The sequence below is a fragment of the Vespula pensylvanica genome, chromosome 4 (assembly GCF_014466175.1).
Source record: "Vespula pensylvanica isolate Volc-1 chromosome 4, ASM1446617v1, whole genome shotgun sequence".
In the NCBI taxonomy this organism is placed as follows: Eukaryota; Metazoa; Arthropoda; class Insecta; order Hymenoptera; family Vespidae; genus Vespula; species Vespula pensylvanica.
Window position 1 is genome coordinate 568,788 of NC_057688.1, and position 19,601 is coordinate 588,388.

Genomic DNA, 19,601 nt, shown 5'->3' on the forward strand with positions numbered 1-19,601 from the left:
TATTTCTTCTTTTTCAATTTTTGTTTTTGATTTTTTTCTTTTGTTTATAATTAAACACTAAAAAACTTTCAAGTCACCGTTAATGATTCGATCATAAAAAAGTTTCATTACGTTTTTTTCACATCTTTCATAGGAACATGTGAACCTGATAGGAAGGGATAGCGAGAATGGGCCGGTCCTTGTCTCGGTGAAGGCCGAGACGGTCGCTGGACAAGAACACTGGCGAGTATTGCTGAGATTACGTGCTGGTTCAACGCATGAGTTAGTTCCAGCAGCATCACTTGGACCGATTCCTTCACCAGCGAAAATGGTCAAGGTAAATGAGTTTTTATTTCTTAATGAAATAAATTAATGATCAATTTAATATCTGAGGATATACGTAATAAGTTATATACATATAACATATAAGATGTATACATGTACGTAGTATATATGAATATTTTTCAATTTACATCAAAGATGACGAAAGATAACATGCATATTTTCTTAATGAGAATCGTTTGATCGTTTTTATTGATCTCTCAGTCTTATATGATAGAGGTTAATAACGACAAATATCACTTGGAATCGTGAGTAATTTAACGACTTATAATTTGGACTCGTACGAGAGCAATGTGTCACGTGTGTCGAATCGACGAAAATAGATCATCGCTACTAAAGTACAAAAGTACGCGACGACAGAAGTAGAGAGAAAGAAAGAGAGATAGATGGAGAAAGAGAGAGAGAGAGAGAGAGAGAGAGGGAGAGAGAAATAACCAGCATCATTTTTTTCAGGCGATCAACGACTCCTTGAACGTAAATACTTTGATGCCAGTGGTATGTTCAGGAGCTGGCACATTGATAGCTCAATATGACGAGCACGCACTCGTTTCGAGATTCAAATTCGGCGTACTTCATCAACGCGCTGGGCAGGTGACCGAAGAACAGCTTTTCGGTAATCGTCAGATCACACCTGCTTTCCAAGAATTTCTTGATCTTTTGGGACAAAAGATCGACTTGAAGGATCACAAAGGGTCTGTATATCGTCATCTGATATTATTTTCATCGATTATTGTTTTAACAGTTATTAAAGAATGTACTCAACGTAATATTCAATTTTGTAGATATCGAGGAGGGTTGGATACTCGGCACGGTCAAACAGGAGATTCCGCGGTTTACGAAGTATTTCGTGGCCGTGAGGTTCTCTTCCATGTGGCTTCGCTTTTACCGTATAGTCCAGGTGATTCGCAACAATTACAACGCAAGAGACACATTGGTAACGATATCGTAGCGATTATATTCCAAGAGGAGCCTACACCTTTCAGTCCTGATATGATCGCGAGTCACTTTTTGCACGCCTTTATCGTCGTGCAAGTCGTCGATCCATGTACCCCTAACACAAGGTACAATATATATACTATATATATGTCATTTCATATCAAATTCAATCGTCTCAAAAATACATGTATAATATTTATCGTTTTATTCATCGTTTTATTTATCTTTTTTAGGTATAAGGTGAGTATAACAGCGAGAGACGACGTACCTTGGTTCGGTCCGGCCTTACCAACACCTGCTGTCTTCCTAAGAGGCGTCGAATTTAAAGAATTCCTTCTTACGAAATTGGTGAACGCTGAAAACGCGGCTTACAAGGCTGAAAAGTTCTCGAAATTAGAAGTAAGTTAGACGGTCTTCTTCTTCTTCTTTTTTTTTTTTTTTTTTGTATTTTAATATCATTCCAAGTAAAGCGAACTAATATTTATGATATAACGATCAGTTGCGAACCAGATCCGCTCTATTGGAGTCCTTGACGGAAGGATTACAAGCAAAGACAGCGGAGTTCTTAGGAGGTACCATTGGTTTAGGAGGTAATTTAGGATTCGGTGGGAATTGTCCTGTAAGTCCAACGGCAAGCGATTCCTCAGCTTCCGGTGGCGGAGGTACTGGCTCAAGATTCATCGATACGGTACGAAAGGCATTGATATCTCGAGTGAGAAATGCATCGACCGAGAGCGTACCTCAACAACTCGCTAAAAAGGGTGCTCATTCTGAACCAAGTCCACCGAGTAATCGACAATCCAATGGAAAGATAAGTGGGAAACGATCCGTCGAACCGTCAAGTCCATTGGGTTCGCCAGATTTGACTCTACGAAGGGATTCGGAAAGAGGTAGCCCTAGTTTGGGAAGTCAAGACAGTAGCTTGTCTAATACGGACAATCAGGATAGCAGTTTGGCTACGTTGCAACAGGACGAGGTAGATCGTAGAGAATCTGGTACAGGAATTAGTGCAAATGATTCCACGAGCACGGAAAAGGTCACCACGGTTTCCTCGGTTCAACGATTAACTCATGAAAACTTGAGAAGACAGGAACGAACGGAAAAGACCGAAATAACGCAACGCGTTGTTTCCGAAAGCGACGATAGCTCATTGAACAGCGAGCTTGAACTCGACCAAGCTGTTTATCCCGACAGCGACACAGGTCTTGAATCTATGAGTTCCGCGGAAACGCACGACACTACGAGGTGTAATGCCAAAGACGGTGCTGCGGAAACCGAGACTTTGAGGATGGAAGTTACTAGACTTAAGTGCGATAAGCTGGACTTATTGAGACAAAATGTGGTAAGTTTGAAAAGCTTAAATATCTCTTTAATCGCTTTCTTATACGTTTATGTATTGTTCGTTGGTGAAATGTTTCTTATTATTCTTTATATTTTAATCCAACAGACTTGTCAACGCGACATTAAACGCCTTCGAGAGAAAGAGTTACAATTGCAATCTGACTTAGCGGCAGCATCGAAAGAGATTCTCCGATTAAGGGCGATGCTAAAAGAATGTTCGACGAGCATTCCTTTGGATAACAACAATCAACAGACGTCCACCGTTTGAAGAATCGTCGAACGCATTTTTTGATTCGTTATCGTTAACGGAGATTACCGTTAAAGATCGCTATATTTTAATCGTCGAATGGGGACCGACCAATTCGTAAACTTCGTAGATCTTCCACTCTTTCGAGATCATTTCTTTTAAAAGAAAATCATTTGAGATGTCTCGTTGTTGGATATATACATATACGTATACATATACGTATATGTGTATATATATATAAATATATAATGTGTGTGTGTGTATGTACACGAAAAAACTTGCAATCAATGCTTTCTTCCTCGGTTCGCTTTTACGACTGGGTTTTCTTAGATAGCGATTGGTACAAATTCGATAAGTCATAAGGGATATGTAATTAGAATGTAAAGTCAAAGACTACACGGTTCTCTCGAAGTCGAGCTCGTTATTGGAACGTACAACAGTATAGATTCTGATTGTTGAAGTACTTGTTTAACTTATATCCCAAATATTTATCGATTAATTTATTGATAGATATAAGGTAATCCCTTGTAGTCAATATAGTTGATAATTCAATAGATATAAATACCAACCGCGATACAAACATCTTGTCATTATAATATTAGTCACTTTTTAAAGTGAAATGGCCTTTAGATCTAGCATTTGTGATGCTAAAAAGAGCACGCAAAAAGTAACGCACCAATGCATATGACCGTGTATTAGTTAAGTGTAGGTCACTTAACTCTGATTATACTTCTCGCACACATCATACATAGTATACATATATATTTATAAATATATATTTATATATATTTACATATATATATATTCATATATATATTTATTTATATATATATATATTTATATATATATATATATATACTATTGTAAGTAGTAATAATACGAACATCTATTAATAAAATCTTTGAAGATACGGATTTGTTAATTTACCGATTAAGTCTAATAACGATGATATATTTTAACAAATTCGAAAATCTTCAAAACTTATGTGAACATGTCACAGCAAAGTTTCTCGATAATACGTTGGAACATTAGTGAATATAAATGTCACGCGAGTTAATACTTCAACAGATAATTTCATCGTCTCTTAAAATCGATTTACATAATTTGACGAATCTACTAATCATTTTTCTAAGTTGTCATAAATTATTCCATGATATACGTATATTTAATCGGTCATTGCGTTAAAATAATATTAAAAGAAAAGCAACATATATTGTTCATGTTTTGTTAATATGAAAAAAAAAAAAAGAAAAAGAAAAAGAAGTTAAATATCACTTGCTGCTTTATTTTGTGCTATGTCTCCGTTAGTAGTTTTTATTATTAGTATTATAATATGATTTTTATATATATATATATATATATAAAAATATTTTATATTAACAATAACGTTTTAATTGATATAGCTTGTGTAAATAATTGATCGTCCAAGTAGATGCAAATATTGACAGGATTTAGAGAGAAAAAAAAAAAAGAAAAAAGGACAAAAACGTTCACTCACACACACGTAAAATACCAAAGCTTAATATAGTTGAAGCCATTTCTTTTCTTTCTCTACATTCCTTTTCATACAATATGCATTGAGTTACATATAGAATATAATATGTATCGTATACCTTCGGCACTTGTGAAATCTTTACTATACTTATCATTCAAATTTCTTCCTTCAGAGCACATTATAGGTGCATATATATATATATATATATATACACACATATATACATATATATACACGTATATATATGTATGTATATATATATATATACTACACATATATATTATGAATACTTTGCTAAAACACCATGGATATCACTGCCTACACAGTATCACTTTGCAATTCCATCTTTGTCATTTGTAAAAGTAATATTATCTTGTTATCTTATTAATGTCGATAAAAATTGATAAACTATAATTTATTACAAATCACCGATTCGTAATATTTTTCATTGTTTTTTTTTCTAACAAATGATTTGAATCAAAATGTCGTTTTTAATAATGTATATAATGTAAAAATTGCGTTTCGCGTTATATTTGTCGTTCGGTTCCGTAAACGAGTTTCGTCATTCTTATTTTTTTTCTTTCTTTTTTTTTTTTTTTATTATTTTTTCCTTTTTTTCAACAAATTTTTAACTAACTACTATCGTCTAGTGTGATTCTTATGCTGGCCTTGCAAAATCAAAGAAAGACGATTTATATTACAAAGAGGTACGCGTTACTACGTTTTGAGAGAAAAAGTGAGAAAGAAAGAGAAAAAGAGAGAGAACGAAAGGGAGAGAGAGAGAGAGAGAGAGAGAGAGTGAAAGCGTAACGAGTGCGCATGCGCGAGAGAGAGAGAGAGAGAGAGAGAGCGAGAGAGAATACTATTGCTATAAATATATATTTTGTATTTAAATATTAATTATTCGAATCTAACTAACTGAACTGCGGATACTAATTATTCTCTGATACTAAAATAGGAAAATATATATATATTTCTTATGACTGGTAAGAGTATTCGCATTCTGTATTTTCTTGTTTTTCTTTTTTTTTTCTTTTTTATTTTTTAATTTTTATTTTCAATTCTTCTTTTTTTTTGTTTTCTAATGCACAACTGTCGACTCGTATATCAACGATAAATGATGTTCACCAATAAAAAATAAAAACGATACAAATAAATTTTTCTTTTCTTCGATAGAAGGTCCTTTTTTTAATCTTTTTTTTTTTTTTTTTTTTTTTTTTTTTTTTTTATAACGATGTGTCATTAAAAAGATAAAAGAATTATTTAGGAAGAATAAATTTAGAAAAGGAATAAGTTATCGACGGATAAACGTAATTTAAAACGTTTATTTATACCGATTGATCTTACAACTCTACACTTTTTAATATTTCTTTACGCAAGTAGAAACGTTCAGTTTTTATTACAAAATATTGTCTTTCTAATGCTATTATAGTAAAATATATAAACAATGCTCGATCAAAATGTAAAGTTTAATGTATAAATAAACAGTTTCAGAGAAACGAATATTGCAAATTATGTGATTCATGTTTTCTTTTTTTCTTGATAATACTAATGATAATGATTACTCGTAGTATATAAATTTAACGTTATTTATAAAAAAAAGAAAAAGAAAAAATATATATATGTTATTTAATAAATATTATAAGATAATAAGAAACGCTCATACATAGTAACTTATCATAATAAAATCGATTTGTCGTTCATTCGAATTTATTCTTAGACGATAGGCGATCTTCTATGAAAGGTGATTTACGCAAGGCCAGGATATTAAAACTGCTTTGTAAAAGTAGGTCACCTAGGAAGTATAATTTCCCCCTAATTTTACACAAATTATTTCCAGATACCTCATGAAGGGTAAAAGACAAATTTATCCGAGGCCACTGAATGTGTCTCGTTAGCTGATATAAAAATAAAGTGATCCCTTTGACGAAACAAAAAGAAAAAAAAAAAAAGAAAAAAACAAGAGAAAAAAGAAGAAGAAGAAGAAAGATTACACTCGAAAGATTATTTAGATAAGCGTTATCAAAAATAGAGTATGATTCTTTATCTGTAACATAACAATGCTTTAAATTAATAAATAAGATAAAAAAATAAAGAAAAAGAAAAAAAAAAGAAAAGAAAAACAAGAACAATCAATACCAGTACATAACAAAAGAGAAGAAAGAGCCGATCGATAAAGTCGAGATCTACTAATATCTCACGATTTAAATTTCCCGCCGTAAGGATATTACTAACTTCGCAATAATTTCGAATTTGGGCGGGAAAAGGAGAACGTGTATGAATTTTATACTTCACTATATAACTATAGATTTATCATTGATAGACGAAACGTAAGAACGGATGAAAAGAGAAAGAATATGGAATAGTACGTATAAAAAAAAAAAAAAAAAAAAGAAAAAAGAAAAAAGAAAAAAATTGCGTAAAAAGAGAGATCCTAAAAGACCGACGGAGTAACCCTTTTATTTCACACAGCAGCGCCACGCCCGACACTGCCCTCTAAACTGCATAGTCCGTGAAGTATGTTTATTACCGACAATACGAAATTGGCCGAAGTGGTAGACGAAAATGGTTAATTGTCAGGCTCGTTAGTGCAGCAGGTGAGCGATCAATTATTACGAAAATCGGCGTGTTATTTGTTCTCGGGATGTACGGTACAGTCGACCCTTTCAAAGTCTCGTGTAAAAGAGAAACGAAGTACGATCCTTTGGACATTATCGCCATAGATTCATGGCATGTATCATTGAAATCACCTTTTCGAGACCGTTTGGTCTATTCGTTCCCACCACCCCCTCCCCTACCTCTAATCTAACAAAAGAATTTTTAATTTCTTCCATGGCGATATTAAAGCTATCTCCGTTATACGTCTCTATACGTTCGCGCACAAACTCACCTAAAATATCGATAATCTCGTGAGTATCGTTGAAAAGAAACAATACGCGCTAACCTCGGGACACATCAGCAAGACGTAGATTAATTTATTACGCCCATTCAGAAAACATACGTCCTCTCTCGTTGTTCCTCCACACATACACACACATACACACTCGTGCGCGCGCGCGAACGAACGAACACATACATATATACGTACAAAATACAAATACACACATACACACATACACACATGCACACATGCACGTATTAACACCGTGTCTTCTGTTCGTCGCGTGGAAAAAGTGACATGCATGATAAATTTCGATATACTCCAGTATGTGCGTTTGTATTGGAGCACCAGACAATATAGATGTGTGGCAGGTGCAATGTTGCATCCCCCTGATGCGCGCGACTACGTTTATATAGTAGCTCTAATGTCATACCGAAGGCTACTTCTTAGTAATTCACAAAGGGTTCACTCTTCCGTGAAGTACAGTATATGGGTACTTTCCAGGCGATACCTAGCACGTACCTTGCTAGAAAAATATTTGTAGAGACTTGGTGGAACGAGAGCATGGCTTCTGGTGCATCATCCTTGGGTAGCGCTGGAGGTAGTGGTGAGTTTTCTTTCTTCATTTATTATTAATTGTTCTAGCGTGAAGAAACATAACGATCTCTTTATCTTGATCTTTGTAACATCAAACCGCATGTAGCTTTATAGTATATTCTTATTAGCAAGTAGTACGTGTAACAAAATTAGAATAATCTATAGTAATTACAAATCAGGCCGATATTCTTGTTAGAATTAAAACGATTTTGATATTGTTTGTAAAAAGTTTAGAAGATTGTTTGTAATTTTTTATTTGCAAAAAAAAGTGATGAATCATGATGCTTATATGCGTGACCTAGAGTTTCTTTTCTGGTGAAAGCTGGTGAGACTTTTGATTATAATGTTTCGTCTAGTGGAACAAATAATCGTTCCTTCGAATCTTTTCACCTGTTAATTAAGATATTACGTATTGATATTATTAGCTTGGAAAACTTTTCTTTCGATATTATATAAGATATAATTTTATTTAATAATCATACTTTATATAAAAATTGTGATATCTATCTCTCTTTATTCTCTAGATGGAGCAATAAATATGGGTAAGAAGCAAATTGACAAGATTTAATTTTTTCTGTAAGTTTTCTTTGTTCTAACGTTTGATAAAAGTATGTTTTAAAAATAGTCAATTTTGTTAAGTAGATGTCTAAAATTATATTCAAATAATTTACAAAAACTTTTTATTATTGCAAATCCAAAATAAATAGTTTCTGTTTTCACGTTCAAAATATGTGTCTTTCTTTGTTTAACATATAAGCATGTCTTCTTCTTTTTTTTTTTATTTTATTTTATTTTATTTTATTATCCCATATCCATTGTGTTATGTTCGCTGTTTGGAATATACTTTCCACGTAACATGCAGAAAGAGACAATGGAGGCTACGGGAGCGTTGGAAATCCTGTTGGGAGTCCTGAATGTCGTACCGATTATGAGGGCTTACAAGCTCAGTGTGATAAAGCAATGCATCAGCTTAAGTTACTTAGGCATAAGCACTCCGATACTGTTAGACGGTTTGTCTTAATTTTGTTTTATTATTTTGTCCTCGCTTTAAGTTATTAAGTCTGCATGCTTAATTACGAGCATGTATACCAATCTTCATATTATAAATGTTAACAATAATGATTGTGTCCTGGTATAAGTGGAACAAGTATCAAACGAATATCTTTTTGCAGGTGTGAACATACTATGAAAGAATTGGAGTATTATCGTGGACAACATATAGCAGTCATGAATCAATTAGAAGCGACGTCCCAAGAAAGTTCTGCTCTCCGTGGAAAGTATGGAGATTTGGTAAATGACAAACAGAGACTGGACAGAGAAGTGCAAGCATTACAGAAAGAAGTGTCGGAATTGAGATGTCAGAATCAAGAAGCTCTTGTTTCCGACAGCAACAACGGAGATATGAATCAGCATTATTTATCTGCGCTTAGAAGATATGAGGCCATCAAGGACGAATACGACTCGCTTAGAAAGCGATACGATGATTTAATAGCATCTCATTCCTCCGTTGTTAACAAGGTAATGAAAATATTTGTGTTATTCTAATGGTAGTGATCTATTATATCGAATAAAATGTTTACATTGAAATTAGTTGGAATTATCGCAAGAAGAAGCTGCAAGATTGAAGAAACAGTATGATGAAATTCTCCAAGAACGTAACACTGCCGTACGTGAGCGTAATGGGTTGAAACAACAATGTACCGCTGCCATAAGGCAGTGGGACATTGCGTTGAGGGAGAGGAACGAGTATAGAGAAGCTCTTGCTAAAATGCAGCAACAACACGAAGAAGCGGTGAAAGAAATTAATCAAGCTATGGTGTTACGTATGAAAACAAGCAAAGATATTAAGCGGCTTACGGAGGAAAGGAATGCTGCATTACAAGAATATAGTTTAATTATGGGTGAAAGAGATACCGTACACAAGGAGATGGAGAAACTTGGCGATGATCTGACCCAATCGTTTACTAAAATCACACACTTAGAAAATCAAAATAAACAACTCGTTGACGAGGTAAGCAATGCGTTTCAAACAAATATCTTTATTTAATAACTAATATATCCGATGTTGTATATAAATATATCATTTTCCTATCTTTTGTCAGAAAAAGACACTGTCCTATCAGATAGAAACTTTGAGGAGAGAAATATCGTCTGCTCTTCAAGACAGAGACGAGTCTTTAAAGCAGTGCAATGAATTACGTCAAAAGTTCGGTGATTATTCCGAAGGTGCGAACAGAGACTACAAGAATCGTTTGGAGTTGCATTCTTATAACCGAGAACGAGACAATGCGAGCAAAGAGGCCGAACGTGAAACAAACAATGGAGATGCAAAGAGAGAGAAAGAACGTATGGACAATATAGACCAAGCGAATTTAGAATTAGACAAGCTTAGAAAATCGGTAGACACGTTGCAAGCCGAACTGGAGGAAGCGATACAAGAGGCAGAAGTATCCAAACGAAGGAGAGATTGGGCATTTAGCGAGAGAGATAAAATAGTACTGGAGAGAGAGAGTATAAGAACTTTATGCGATAGATTAAGAAAGGAACGTGATCGTGCTGTTTCGGAATTGGCAGGCGCTTTGCGTGATTCTGATGATATAAAAAAACAACGAAACGAGGCTTCGAGAGAGTTGAAAGATTTAAAGGAGAAGCTAGAGTCTGGCGACGCATTGAGAGCAAGTGTCTTTGGGCAAGGTCTTGCGCATGGTCACGACAACACTATCGACGCGGAACCCAACGAGTGGGAAGTACTTACTATCCATATGGATTTGAGCAGACTCGTGGATACTGATCGTGATCTGGGGATAATGTTAGTGGGGGGACGTGATAATCCATATTACCCTAATGATACGGGTGTTTATGTAGCACAAGTTACACAAGGAAGTACGGCTGACGGCAAATTGAGAGTAAACGATTGCATCATACGTGTGAACAACGTTGACTGTGCCTCGGTATCTTCAAGAATGATATTAGAAACGCTACGTTCTTGTGCCGTGAGTCCGACAACGTTGACTATAAGAAGACGAAGATTAAGTAGAAGATCGTTGAGGACTATACAGTTACCTGTCGGGTCTATTCCGCATGGAATCGCTTTGGAGCTTGGTATATACATATCAAAGATATCACCTGGCAGTTCAGCTGCCAAAGATGGAAATTTGGCTGTTGGCGACAGAGTCTTGAACGTAAGTTGTATCTTCTCTTTCTCTTCTCCTTTAACTTAAGAGACGTGCGACATCGCGATTTGATGTTTTTCAGATCAATAGCAAACCGATGGAAGGAATCAATTCGGCTCACGAGGCAATGACTATCTTGAACGACAATACAACGGATGTATTAACGATCACCACGCTTAAGGGAATTCCTTTATCCTCTGCCACCAGTTCGGAAACGATGCCGATCAGTGGCAGTTTTGCATCGGAGAAGCAAAAGATGGTAAACAGTTGTTCGCAAACCGACCATGAACGATTGATGTTGAAAACAACGTCGGACGACTCCGACAGAAGATACATTGGCTCGAACTTCGGAGACAGGAGCGTTTACAAAGTTTCGAAGTCTGTTAGCGGGGAAAAGCCAAGTGGGATAAGCAACGCTTGGGACAACATAAGAGAAAAGATCGATTTCGTGAGGGGCCGTAAACCTAGCAAAGATCGGGATGACAAGAAGAAGAGACATCCCAATTCAAGTCCAAATACGTTCGAACAGGAACAGGATGCGATAGCGGAACTCGATTCGGTTATAGAGAGTTATCACAAGAAAACGACTAACGGCGTACTGAAAAGAAGTAAACGTCGTGGGACAGAGAAAATGGAGAAAAACGGTGGTACATGGCCCAAGGCTAGAGGTGGTCCATTGATACAAAATGGTACCGGTACGATATTACATCCACGTAAAACGAAGGAAAGGCTACCACTGAGCGTACTTCTGAATCATCCGCCAAAGTATGATAGTTACAACTATAATCGTATTTCCAACCCTATCCCCCTAGCTAATTTCTCTAATGTCAGTAATCGGCATACCGTATACAAAGCCGTAGAAACACCGTTACCAAATTTCAGCAAATCGGGACAACTCTTTGGTCAGAAGTCCTTCACGCCGGCGGTACAGTTCAAGGATATTACGATAGATAAGAAAGTGACGATCGAGATTGAGAATACTGATAACAGGCTTAGCTCGGCTTTGGCGCCGTCCGAGACTAGTATCGATGTCTCTGTAAAGTCTGCTAATATCGCTCGAGACATGGACTACTTCGCTAAAAAGAAAGCGCAGAAGTACGCTATGAGTAACGATAGCCAGGTAGAAACGTTGCAACATAATAGAGCGCACTCTCAACTCTATTCGGGAATTGGGTCATCGACTTCGTCCACTAGTGGACCTAGACAACAGCTAGCTGGTAATTTCTCTTTTCCCCCCTACACGCATTTGCATCCGCATCCACACCAGCAGAACTCTTTACCCTCGAGATATCCATCACCACCGTCATTGCCGTCTGCACAATCCGGAGAGTCTATAGGACTTCCCGATGCACGATCCTACTGTTTCGAGCCTCCGTATAGTCCGGGCCCGCAAACGGGTTTTGGTCATTTGCACACACCCTCCGTAGATTTGCATTACCACAAACCTCGTGCTCCACCGGTCGGCATGGCATACGATGTGCCAGCGTATACTCATGGATACGAAGGTGGTACGTTTCCAAGAAAAAAAGAAAATCAACGTTTTCGTATACCGTCCAATCCTAGTGTTACATCAAAAAACAGTGTTGGCAAACTTTCGACTGGGAGTATAGAAAGAACGTCGGAGAGAGGCAGTCCGATGCCAACTTTTCACGTGGAGGTTCTCAGTCCTGGAACGGGTAATGGTAGTAGTACCGGAGGAACCATCAGAGGAGGCAGCAATAGCAAGAGATCGAGTATGCCGGATTATTGTTACTCTCAACCTCGACCAGCTCCTGGTGAATTACGTAGAGTTCACATAGACAAATCGGTCGAGCCATTAGGCATACAAATTTCTTGTTTGGAAAGTGGAGGAGTTTTCGTTTCCACCGTCAGTGAACATAGCTTGGCGTCCCAAGTTGGTCTTCAGATCGGTGATCAACTTCTAGAAGTATGTGGAATTAATATGAGGAGTGCTACTTATCAACTAGCTGCCAACGTTTTACGCCAGTGTGGTAATTCCATAACGATGTTGGTGCAGTACAGTCCAGACAGTAAGTGTTGTCTTAGTCCAGGCACTAAGTATTTTATCGACAAAAAACGCTAGCTTTCCTTCGTATATCTATGTACGGTATACGCACTTTATCGATGTCGCATGTTTCTTAAAATAAAAAGGATAAAGTTCTCTTCCTATTTTGCTGTTGTAACATAACTATCTAGTGCTTCTTTGAATATACTTTACAACAGCTTCTTCATTATGATCTTCTCTTTTTTTTTTTTCTCTCTCTCTTTTTTTTTTCTTTTTTTTTCTTTTTTTTTTTTTTTTTCTTTATATAAGAGTACAACGAACTTGAAGGATCAGCATCCTCTAGTTCTTCGGAAGCTGGTGGTGGAGAAGGTGGCACCAGAAGTGGCTCACCTACACCATGTAACAGTCCTGAAGTTCCAAGGAAAACGACCATCGAACCTTTGGAAAATGCCGAACCTGAACGTGACACTACCACCACTACTACTACTACTACTTTATTGAGTGTAAAACGTACAGAACGAGATATCAGAAATTCTGCTTCGTTGGAAGTTAGGTCTACGCAAGAAAGAGAACGTGAAATCAGAAATTCAGCATCTTTGGATATCAATATTAGAAAACCTGAACTACGTAGTTCGGCTACTCTCGACAATATGCGCAATTCCGCGACTCTTGATACTTTACGTGTAACTGGGAGCACGCTAACGCGTGCACAACTTAATCAGGCTGCGACAACGTTGCAGAGACAAAATGCAACTGTGAGGAGCCCGACGCAAGAAGAACAAAATCGTAAAAGTCCAACTCCAGGTGAACCAAGATATTTATTCATTGAAACTAGGAAGTGTTCTAACTTAGGTATATCGCTCGTGGGAGGCAACGGCGTTGGTATATTCGTTCATTCCGTGCAGCCTGGCTGTTTGGCAGAAGAAGCTGGTTTACGTACTGGTGATAGAATTTTGGAATACAACGGTGTAGATCTGAAACAAGCAACCGCTGAACAAGCCGCATTGGAATTAGCAAGACCAGCGGATAAAGTGACCTTAATAGCTCAATATTTACCACAGCGATATAACGAAGTCAAGGATAAACCTGGTGATAGTTTTTACATCAAGGCGATGTTTGATCGAGTCAGTGAAATGGGAGATAGTTTGCAACTTCATTTCAACAAGGATGATATTTTGTATGTGGATAATACTATGTTCAACGGTACACCTGGCCATTGGAGAGCTTGGTTGGTCGATCAAACAGGAAGGCGACAAACTTGTGGTATAATTCCAAGCAAATTCAAGTAAGTAAAGTTATGATTGGCTAATGACGATGCTTAAATGATAACTAACGTATATTTGTATTTCTTTTTTCTTTTTCTTTCTTTCTTTTTTTTTTTTTTCCTTTCTTTCTGTTTTTTCTTTTTTAGAGTCGAAGAAGAATTACTTTTGCGTCGATCTTTGGGAGATATAGAAACGGATGCTGGCAGACGTGGTACAACCAGCGCACGTAGGAGCTTCTTCCGTCGAAAGAAACATCAACGTTCGTCCAGTAGAGATAGTAAAGAACTATCTCATATTACTGGAGTAAATATGGGCTGGTATAGCGATAGTGGAACATTGAACGAGGAAAGTCTTCCAGCTAGTTATCAGCGTGTCGAAAGACTCGATTGTGAGTATGTCTCTGTCGTTATAATAAAAAAAAAAGAAGAAGAAGAATCATTATACCAAATATTAATATAATTAATCGTCCTTGTAGATCCAGCTTTAAGACCTGTATTAATAATTGGTCCTCTGAGCGAATGCGTTGTGACAAAATTATTACAAGAATTTCCTGGACAATTTACAAGATGTCTGGCAGAAGCTATGCACTGTTCTCAAGCGACACTCGAACAAGGCTTAAGAGACTCACTTTACGTGGACTACAGGAAGAAAGGAAGTTATTTCGAATGTACCACTGTTCAAGCTGTCAAAGATATTTGCGAAAAGGTAATTCAATGTATTAAACATTTCTACGATACCTATTAGAAATGTCTAATTTTATATATATGAATATATATTTAATAAAAATTATTTTAATACCATAGAGCACACACTGTATCTTGGATATATCAATCGCTTCTATCGAGCGACTTCATAGACATCAGATCTATCCAATAGTCTTATTGATCAAATTTAAAAGCACTAAGCAAATAAAGGAGGTAAAAGACTCAAGGTATCCTAGCGATAAAGTCAGCGCTAAGGCTGCTAAAGAAATGTACGAGCAAGCGCTTAAGTTAGAAGCTGAATATAGGCATTTTATTTCTGGTAAGTGAATATTTGTACACACGACATATAAACCCTTTCGCTCCGATGCGTTTATAAGAAAATGTGACCGCTGTGGACATTGAGCTACATCGACATACGAATTGGTTACCACGTACGATAGCATTTTCTATTCTCCAAATTTTATTATGAAGTTTATATATAGTATATATTTATATATACTATATATGTATATATATATATATTCAAATTATTTTTTTAAATAATAATAAAAATAATTTATTTTAATGTTCTTATTTTTTTTTTTTTTAACCTACATATGATACATTTAATTATAGTACTATAAAACTGTACCAGCAGAAAATAAACAAGTAATAATCGATTTTTGTGTGGGAAATTTCAAAACATGCTAGGATAACTAACATAAACCAAATTAACTTAACTTTCGTCTTTTACTATTGCTATGAATAATATACATATAAAGAGATGAAAACTACATACGTTCTATGTCGTATTTTCAGTTTCATGTACACCACTTTCAATAAGACATTTTATATTGTTGATATCTCTTATAATTTCAGAGTTAATTATTGTTCGACTTATCATTATCTTTCCTATATATCTGTATTATTTCTTTAAAAAGTTTTCAATGATACTTTACTAATAACAATTTTATTCTGGTTGAATATTGATAAAGACAATAAATAAAAAACATATTATCGTCCAAAAATACTTCAATTATTTCATGATAATCAACTATTGAAAAAATTCAGTATTACCAAATATATGACAACAATATCTTATCTAAAAAATGTAAAATTTCATTATAATATGGCTTATATACATACACATTTTATACGGTACCATTCACTTTTCAAGGTCGTATGTATAACCTCTTCGTACCTGATTGGTAGGTCATAGAAAACAATCGGATACGAATATGTACGTCCTTCGGAGCGAAAGAATTAAAATATAACAAAAACATATTCATATAAAAAAATTTATATAAAATATTTCATTATGAACAATTTCAGCTGTGATCCCAGCAGGAGTGAACGTTGCCTATATATGCACACAAGTCAAGGGGGCCGTTGATGATGAACAAAGTAAGGCACTTTGGGTTCCACGAGGACTTCCCTGACATCAGAGGGGGGGTCCCCGTAAACCACAGTGGAAATCAATATAATTCCACCAGGGGGCCCTTACGTCGTGCATGCTTAAAAAAAAAAAAAAAATTATGCTTTCAAACATTTTTATTTTTGGTCTTTTATCGAAAAAGATACATACATATTTTCTGAAACTCGTTCTCAAAGATTTTCACTTATCGGGGTCCCATTTTTGCGTTCGGTCTCACTTTTATGTTGAATTAATATTTCATTGATAATAGAAAAATTATCAGGGCTTGTTTATTTATTTATTTATTTATTTTATTTGATTTTTTTATTTTTTTCGTTTTCTTTTACATAGGTAATTGCGAAAGAAATGATCTCGTAATAACATCACACTCAATTTTAAATGTATATAAATGATAACTGTGCATATTACTTTTGAATACAAGTTATTAAAATAATGAAATTATATGATGGGACATTTTTGTTCTTTTTTAATTCATTACTTTGAGTTCTGGTTGATTTAAAAGTGTATTGGAAAGATCGATTTAAAGATGTATTGGAATGATTGATTGGAAATTGTATTGAAAGGATTCATTGGAAATAATATTTTAGAGATTTTATCAGACCATTGATAGGCGAAATTTGATATCCGTCGTATCGTGGCCCGCTGATGGATGAATATCGATCAGACACACAATCGTTTAGTTAAAAAATCAACTGCTGTCGTGCCTGCACCCGTTGTTATAAACTCTTCGAATCAATTTTAATATCTGGAATAGGAAAGAGTGATTGAAAAATGAACTTTTATAGTTCATAGTAAGGCTGTACAAACAACATGATGTATTTTATGTTGAGAAAGAGATACTTATTTGTATATAATTTATCTAAACAAGATTACACAATATTTTCTTATTAAGTATTAGTTAATAAATAAAAAGTAGTATTAGATTATATTTTAAATAATATTTATATGTGCTTCTGGTTGTGTGTGTATATATATATATGCAAATATTTATATATATATATATATATATACATATACATACATACACACATATCTTTATTAGTTTATTATTTACATACATGTTGTTAAGTACATGTTGTTACTGAGTTGGTTTGAAGAGTTAAAAGTTGTAAATTGTTAAAGCAAGGAATTGATAGTAGTAAAAACAGAGTTAATGGAATTGAATCGACACTCAGTTCCTGCTATCGAATTGTAAATAACTCGTAGGGAACAATAGGCATTGGTTATAAAAATGAACAGCATATTAAAACTCCTTCGTCACTTTTTAAACAATTGCAAAAGGAAAAAATAAATTATTTAATCGTCAATCGTTGAATCGTTAAAATGTTATAAATTTTTAAATTCATATTATGTGATTCTTATCGGACGAAAAGATATTTTATTTTTCTAAAATTTCTTTTTTTTTATTTCGGAAGAGTTTTAATTAATAGTTTATAGTTATATTTTAGAATTGTGATACGATTCTAAAATAATCAATGATTATATTATAGTTTTATCGATATTTCCTTTTTAAGATGTGAATTATCGTATTAAGTTCGTATTAATATGATGTTTTTAACGAGCTTAAGACGCAAGATTAATTATAAATGCAAGTGATAATTATTTAAATATACTTTACGTGTAATCGTGCAGTGTACTGAAGTATCTAAATCCAGATGAAATTGATACAAAGATATTCTTTGATCGTATACGTCTGATTTAAAAATGCAATCAAAAGGTATTATTAATTAATTTATATTTATTATTTACTACTTTAATTAAAAAAATAAATAAATAAATAAATAAATAAATAAAAAACAAAAAGAAAGAAGAAACATTTAATTTCTATTATTTCAAATATTCTGGATATAGATACAACTTTCGTCCATTTTAAATTTAACGATACGTTCAATGTATCTATCGTATGATTATGTATGTATGATGATCGATTATTTAAAAACGCAAACATCTATGTGTACCCGTAACTACTTCGCGATCGAAGCTAGCATTTCTTAAAAAATTAATGGTTGTTGATTGTTATTGCTATCGACGGGCTGCGAAATCGATTTTTCATTGACAAAGAATAACGAAGAAATTATTTTTCTATAACATATTTTGAGCGGCTCGAACCTTCTTGAAATCGAAGAATATATATATATATATATATATATATATATATATATATATATATATATATATATTATTTCAACAGGAATATCATTTAAAATAATTAACATACAAATCGTATATGATATACAAAATTTTTAAACAAAAAAAAAAAAAAAAAGGAATAAGAAGAAAAGAAAATAACCACAGAACACAGATATTGATTTATGTGAAATTTAGTTTTTTGACGAGACAATATTTAGGCATAAGTTACAAACGAGACCAAAAATTAAAAGAATATTTTAAACTAATTCATAAGAAAATAATAATTACATTTATTCTTATTATAGAGCCAGCAAACTTAACACAGTGTTAGATATAATTTTTGATACAGCACCGAAATGATCAATGATCGATATATAATACCGCGATATAGAACTGACTTGGAATATAAAATAATTAGGGGCCAAGTATTCTCTCAAAAGGAAAGTTACAATTATCTGCTTTTTGTAATTGAAAGCCTCTTCATAAACACGGACAATCTAAAAATTAAATTTAAGTCCATTTGCATAAAAAATATTTTTTAGAGAAAAACAATGGCTCTTTTAAGCATAATTATTTTACTTTGATTATATTTTTTCTCTAAACTTTATCCAAAAAATGAAAATGAAATATTTTCATTAAGATTTTATTGTTATACAGAATCAACAAAAAAAGGCTTGCTTTCCCTCGTATTTAACTTCGGTTTCAAGTTTTGCTCAAATATGTGCCTCGCTAAAAAAGAAAAATCACATTTTCCTTGTCACTTTCGATATAAGGAAAGCAAAAACAACAAAAAAAAAGAAAAAGAAATGAATCGAGGGCTAAGCGAAGCGTAAAATAGTATCAAAGAAGGAAAAAGAAGGGTAACGTGTGATTATGATTATTCTCGATCACAGTACTGTGATATGTATAAGATTACTATTTCGACGACATATCAACTTAACAATTCTATACGTATATATAAATATCAATATATGTATATATATATATATATGTATGTGTGTATATATACACATATTTATATACATACATATACAATATATTATAATAAATGCATATTTTCGGCAATACTTATATTTAGATAAGTATATATAG

The 19,601-nt window shown here is 34.1% G+C and overlaps 2 protein-coding genes across 13 annotated transcripts in view; both read left to right on the forward strand.

Annotated features, from left to right (window-relative positions):
• LOC122628851 (rap1 GTPase-activating protein 1-like) overlaps window positions 1-5,855 on the forward strand; it is a 119,643-nt gene extending 113,788 nt beyond the window's left edge. For all 6 annotated transcript variants that reach the window (XM_043811590.1, XM_043811592.1, XM_043811595.1 and 3 more), the window contains 6 exons: window positions 134-316; window positions 775-1,013; window positions 1,104-1,382; window positions 1,491-1,656; window positions 1,757-2,599; window positions 2,705-5,855. In XM_043811590.1, coding sequence (XP_043667525.1) covers window positions 134-316; window positions 775-1,013; window positions 1,104-1,382; window positions 1,491-1,656; window positions 1,757-2,599; window positions 2,705-2,866 — 1,872 coding nt within the window. In that variant the 3' untranslated portion in view covers window positions 2,867-5,855. The remainder of the gene's footprint in view (window positions 1-133; window positions 317-774; window positions 1,014-1,103; window positions 1,383-1,490; window positions 1,657-1,756; window positions 2,600-2,704) is intronic.
• Window positions 5,856-6,816: 961 nt separating this feature from the next.
• LOC122628850 (disks large homolog 5-like) lies at window positions 6,817-17,330 on the forward strand. 7 transcript variants are annotated; one of them, XM_043811584.1, is made up of 13 exons: window positions 6,817-6,937; window positions 7,726-7,828; window positions 8,343-8,360; window positions 8,681-8,828; window positions 8,991-9,336; window positions 9,410-9,829; window positions 9,921-11,000; window positions 11,074-13,021; window positions 13,306-14,281; window positions 14,408-14,649; window positions 14,737-14,966; window positions 15,065-15,284; window positions 16,277-17,330. In XM_043811584.1, the coding sequence occupies exons 2-13, from the start codon at window positions 7,786-7,788 to the stop codon at window positions 16,381-16,383; spliced, it is 5,778 nt and encodes a 1,925-aa protein (XP_043667519.1). In that variant the 5' UTR covers window positions 6,817-6,937; window positions 7,726-7,785; the 3' UTR covers window positions 16,384-17,330. The 7 variants fall into 7 exon arrangements, with proteins under 7 accessions (XP_043667519.1, XP_043667520.1, XP_043667518.1 ...); XM_043811585.1 differs by lacking the exon at window positions 6,817-6,937 and having other exon boundaries at window positions 7,456-7,828; window positions 11,074-11,756; window positions 11,874-13,021; XM_043811583.1 differs by lacking the exon at window positions 6,817-6,937 and having other exon boundaries at window positions 7,456-7,828.
• Window positions 17,331-19,601: the final 2,271 nt, after the last annotated feature.

Bases quoted from the DNA above. Each gene is read 5' to 3' on its own strand.
- LOC122628850 (XM_043811583.1), top strand. From the start codon at position 7,711: ATGGGTACTTTCCAGGCGATACCTAGCACGTACCTTGCTAGAAAAATA. The intron at 14,967-15,064 runs GTAATTCAATGT...TTAATACCATAG, and splicing joins TCAAAGATATTTGCGAAAAG to AGCACACACTGTATCTTGGA. The intron at 15,285-16,276 runs GTAAGTGAATAT...GAACAATTTCAG, and splicing joins ATATAGGCATTTTATTTCTG to CTGTGATCCCAGCAGGAGTG.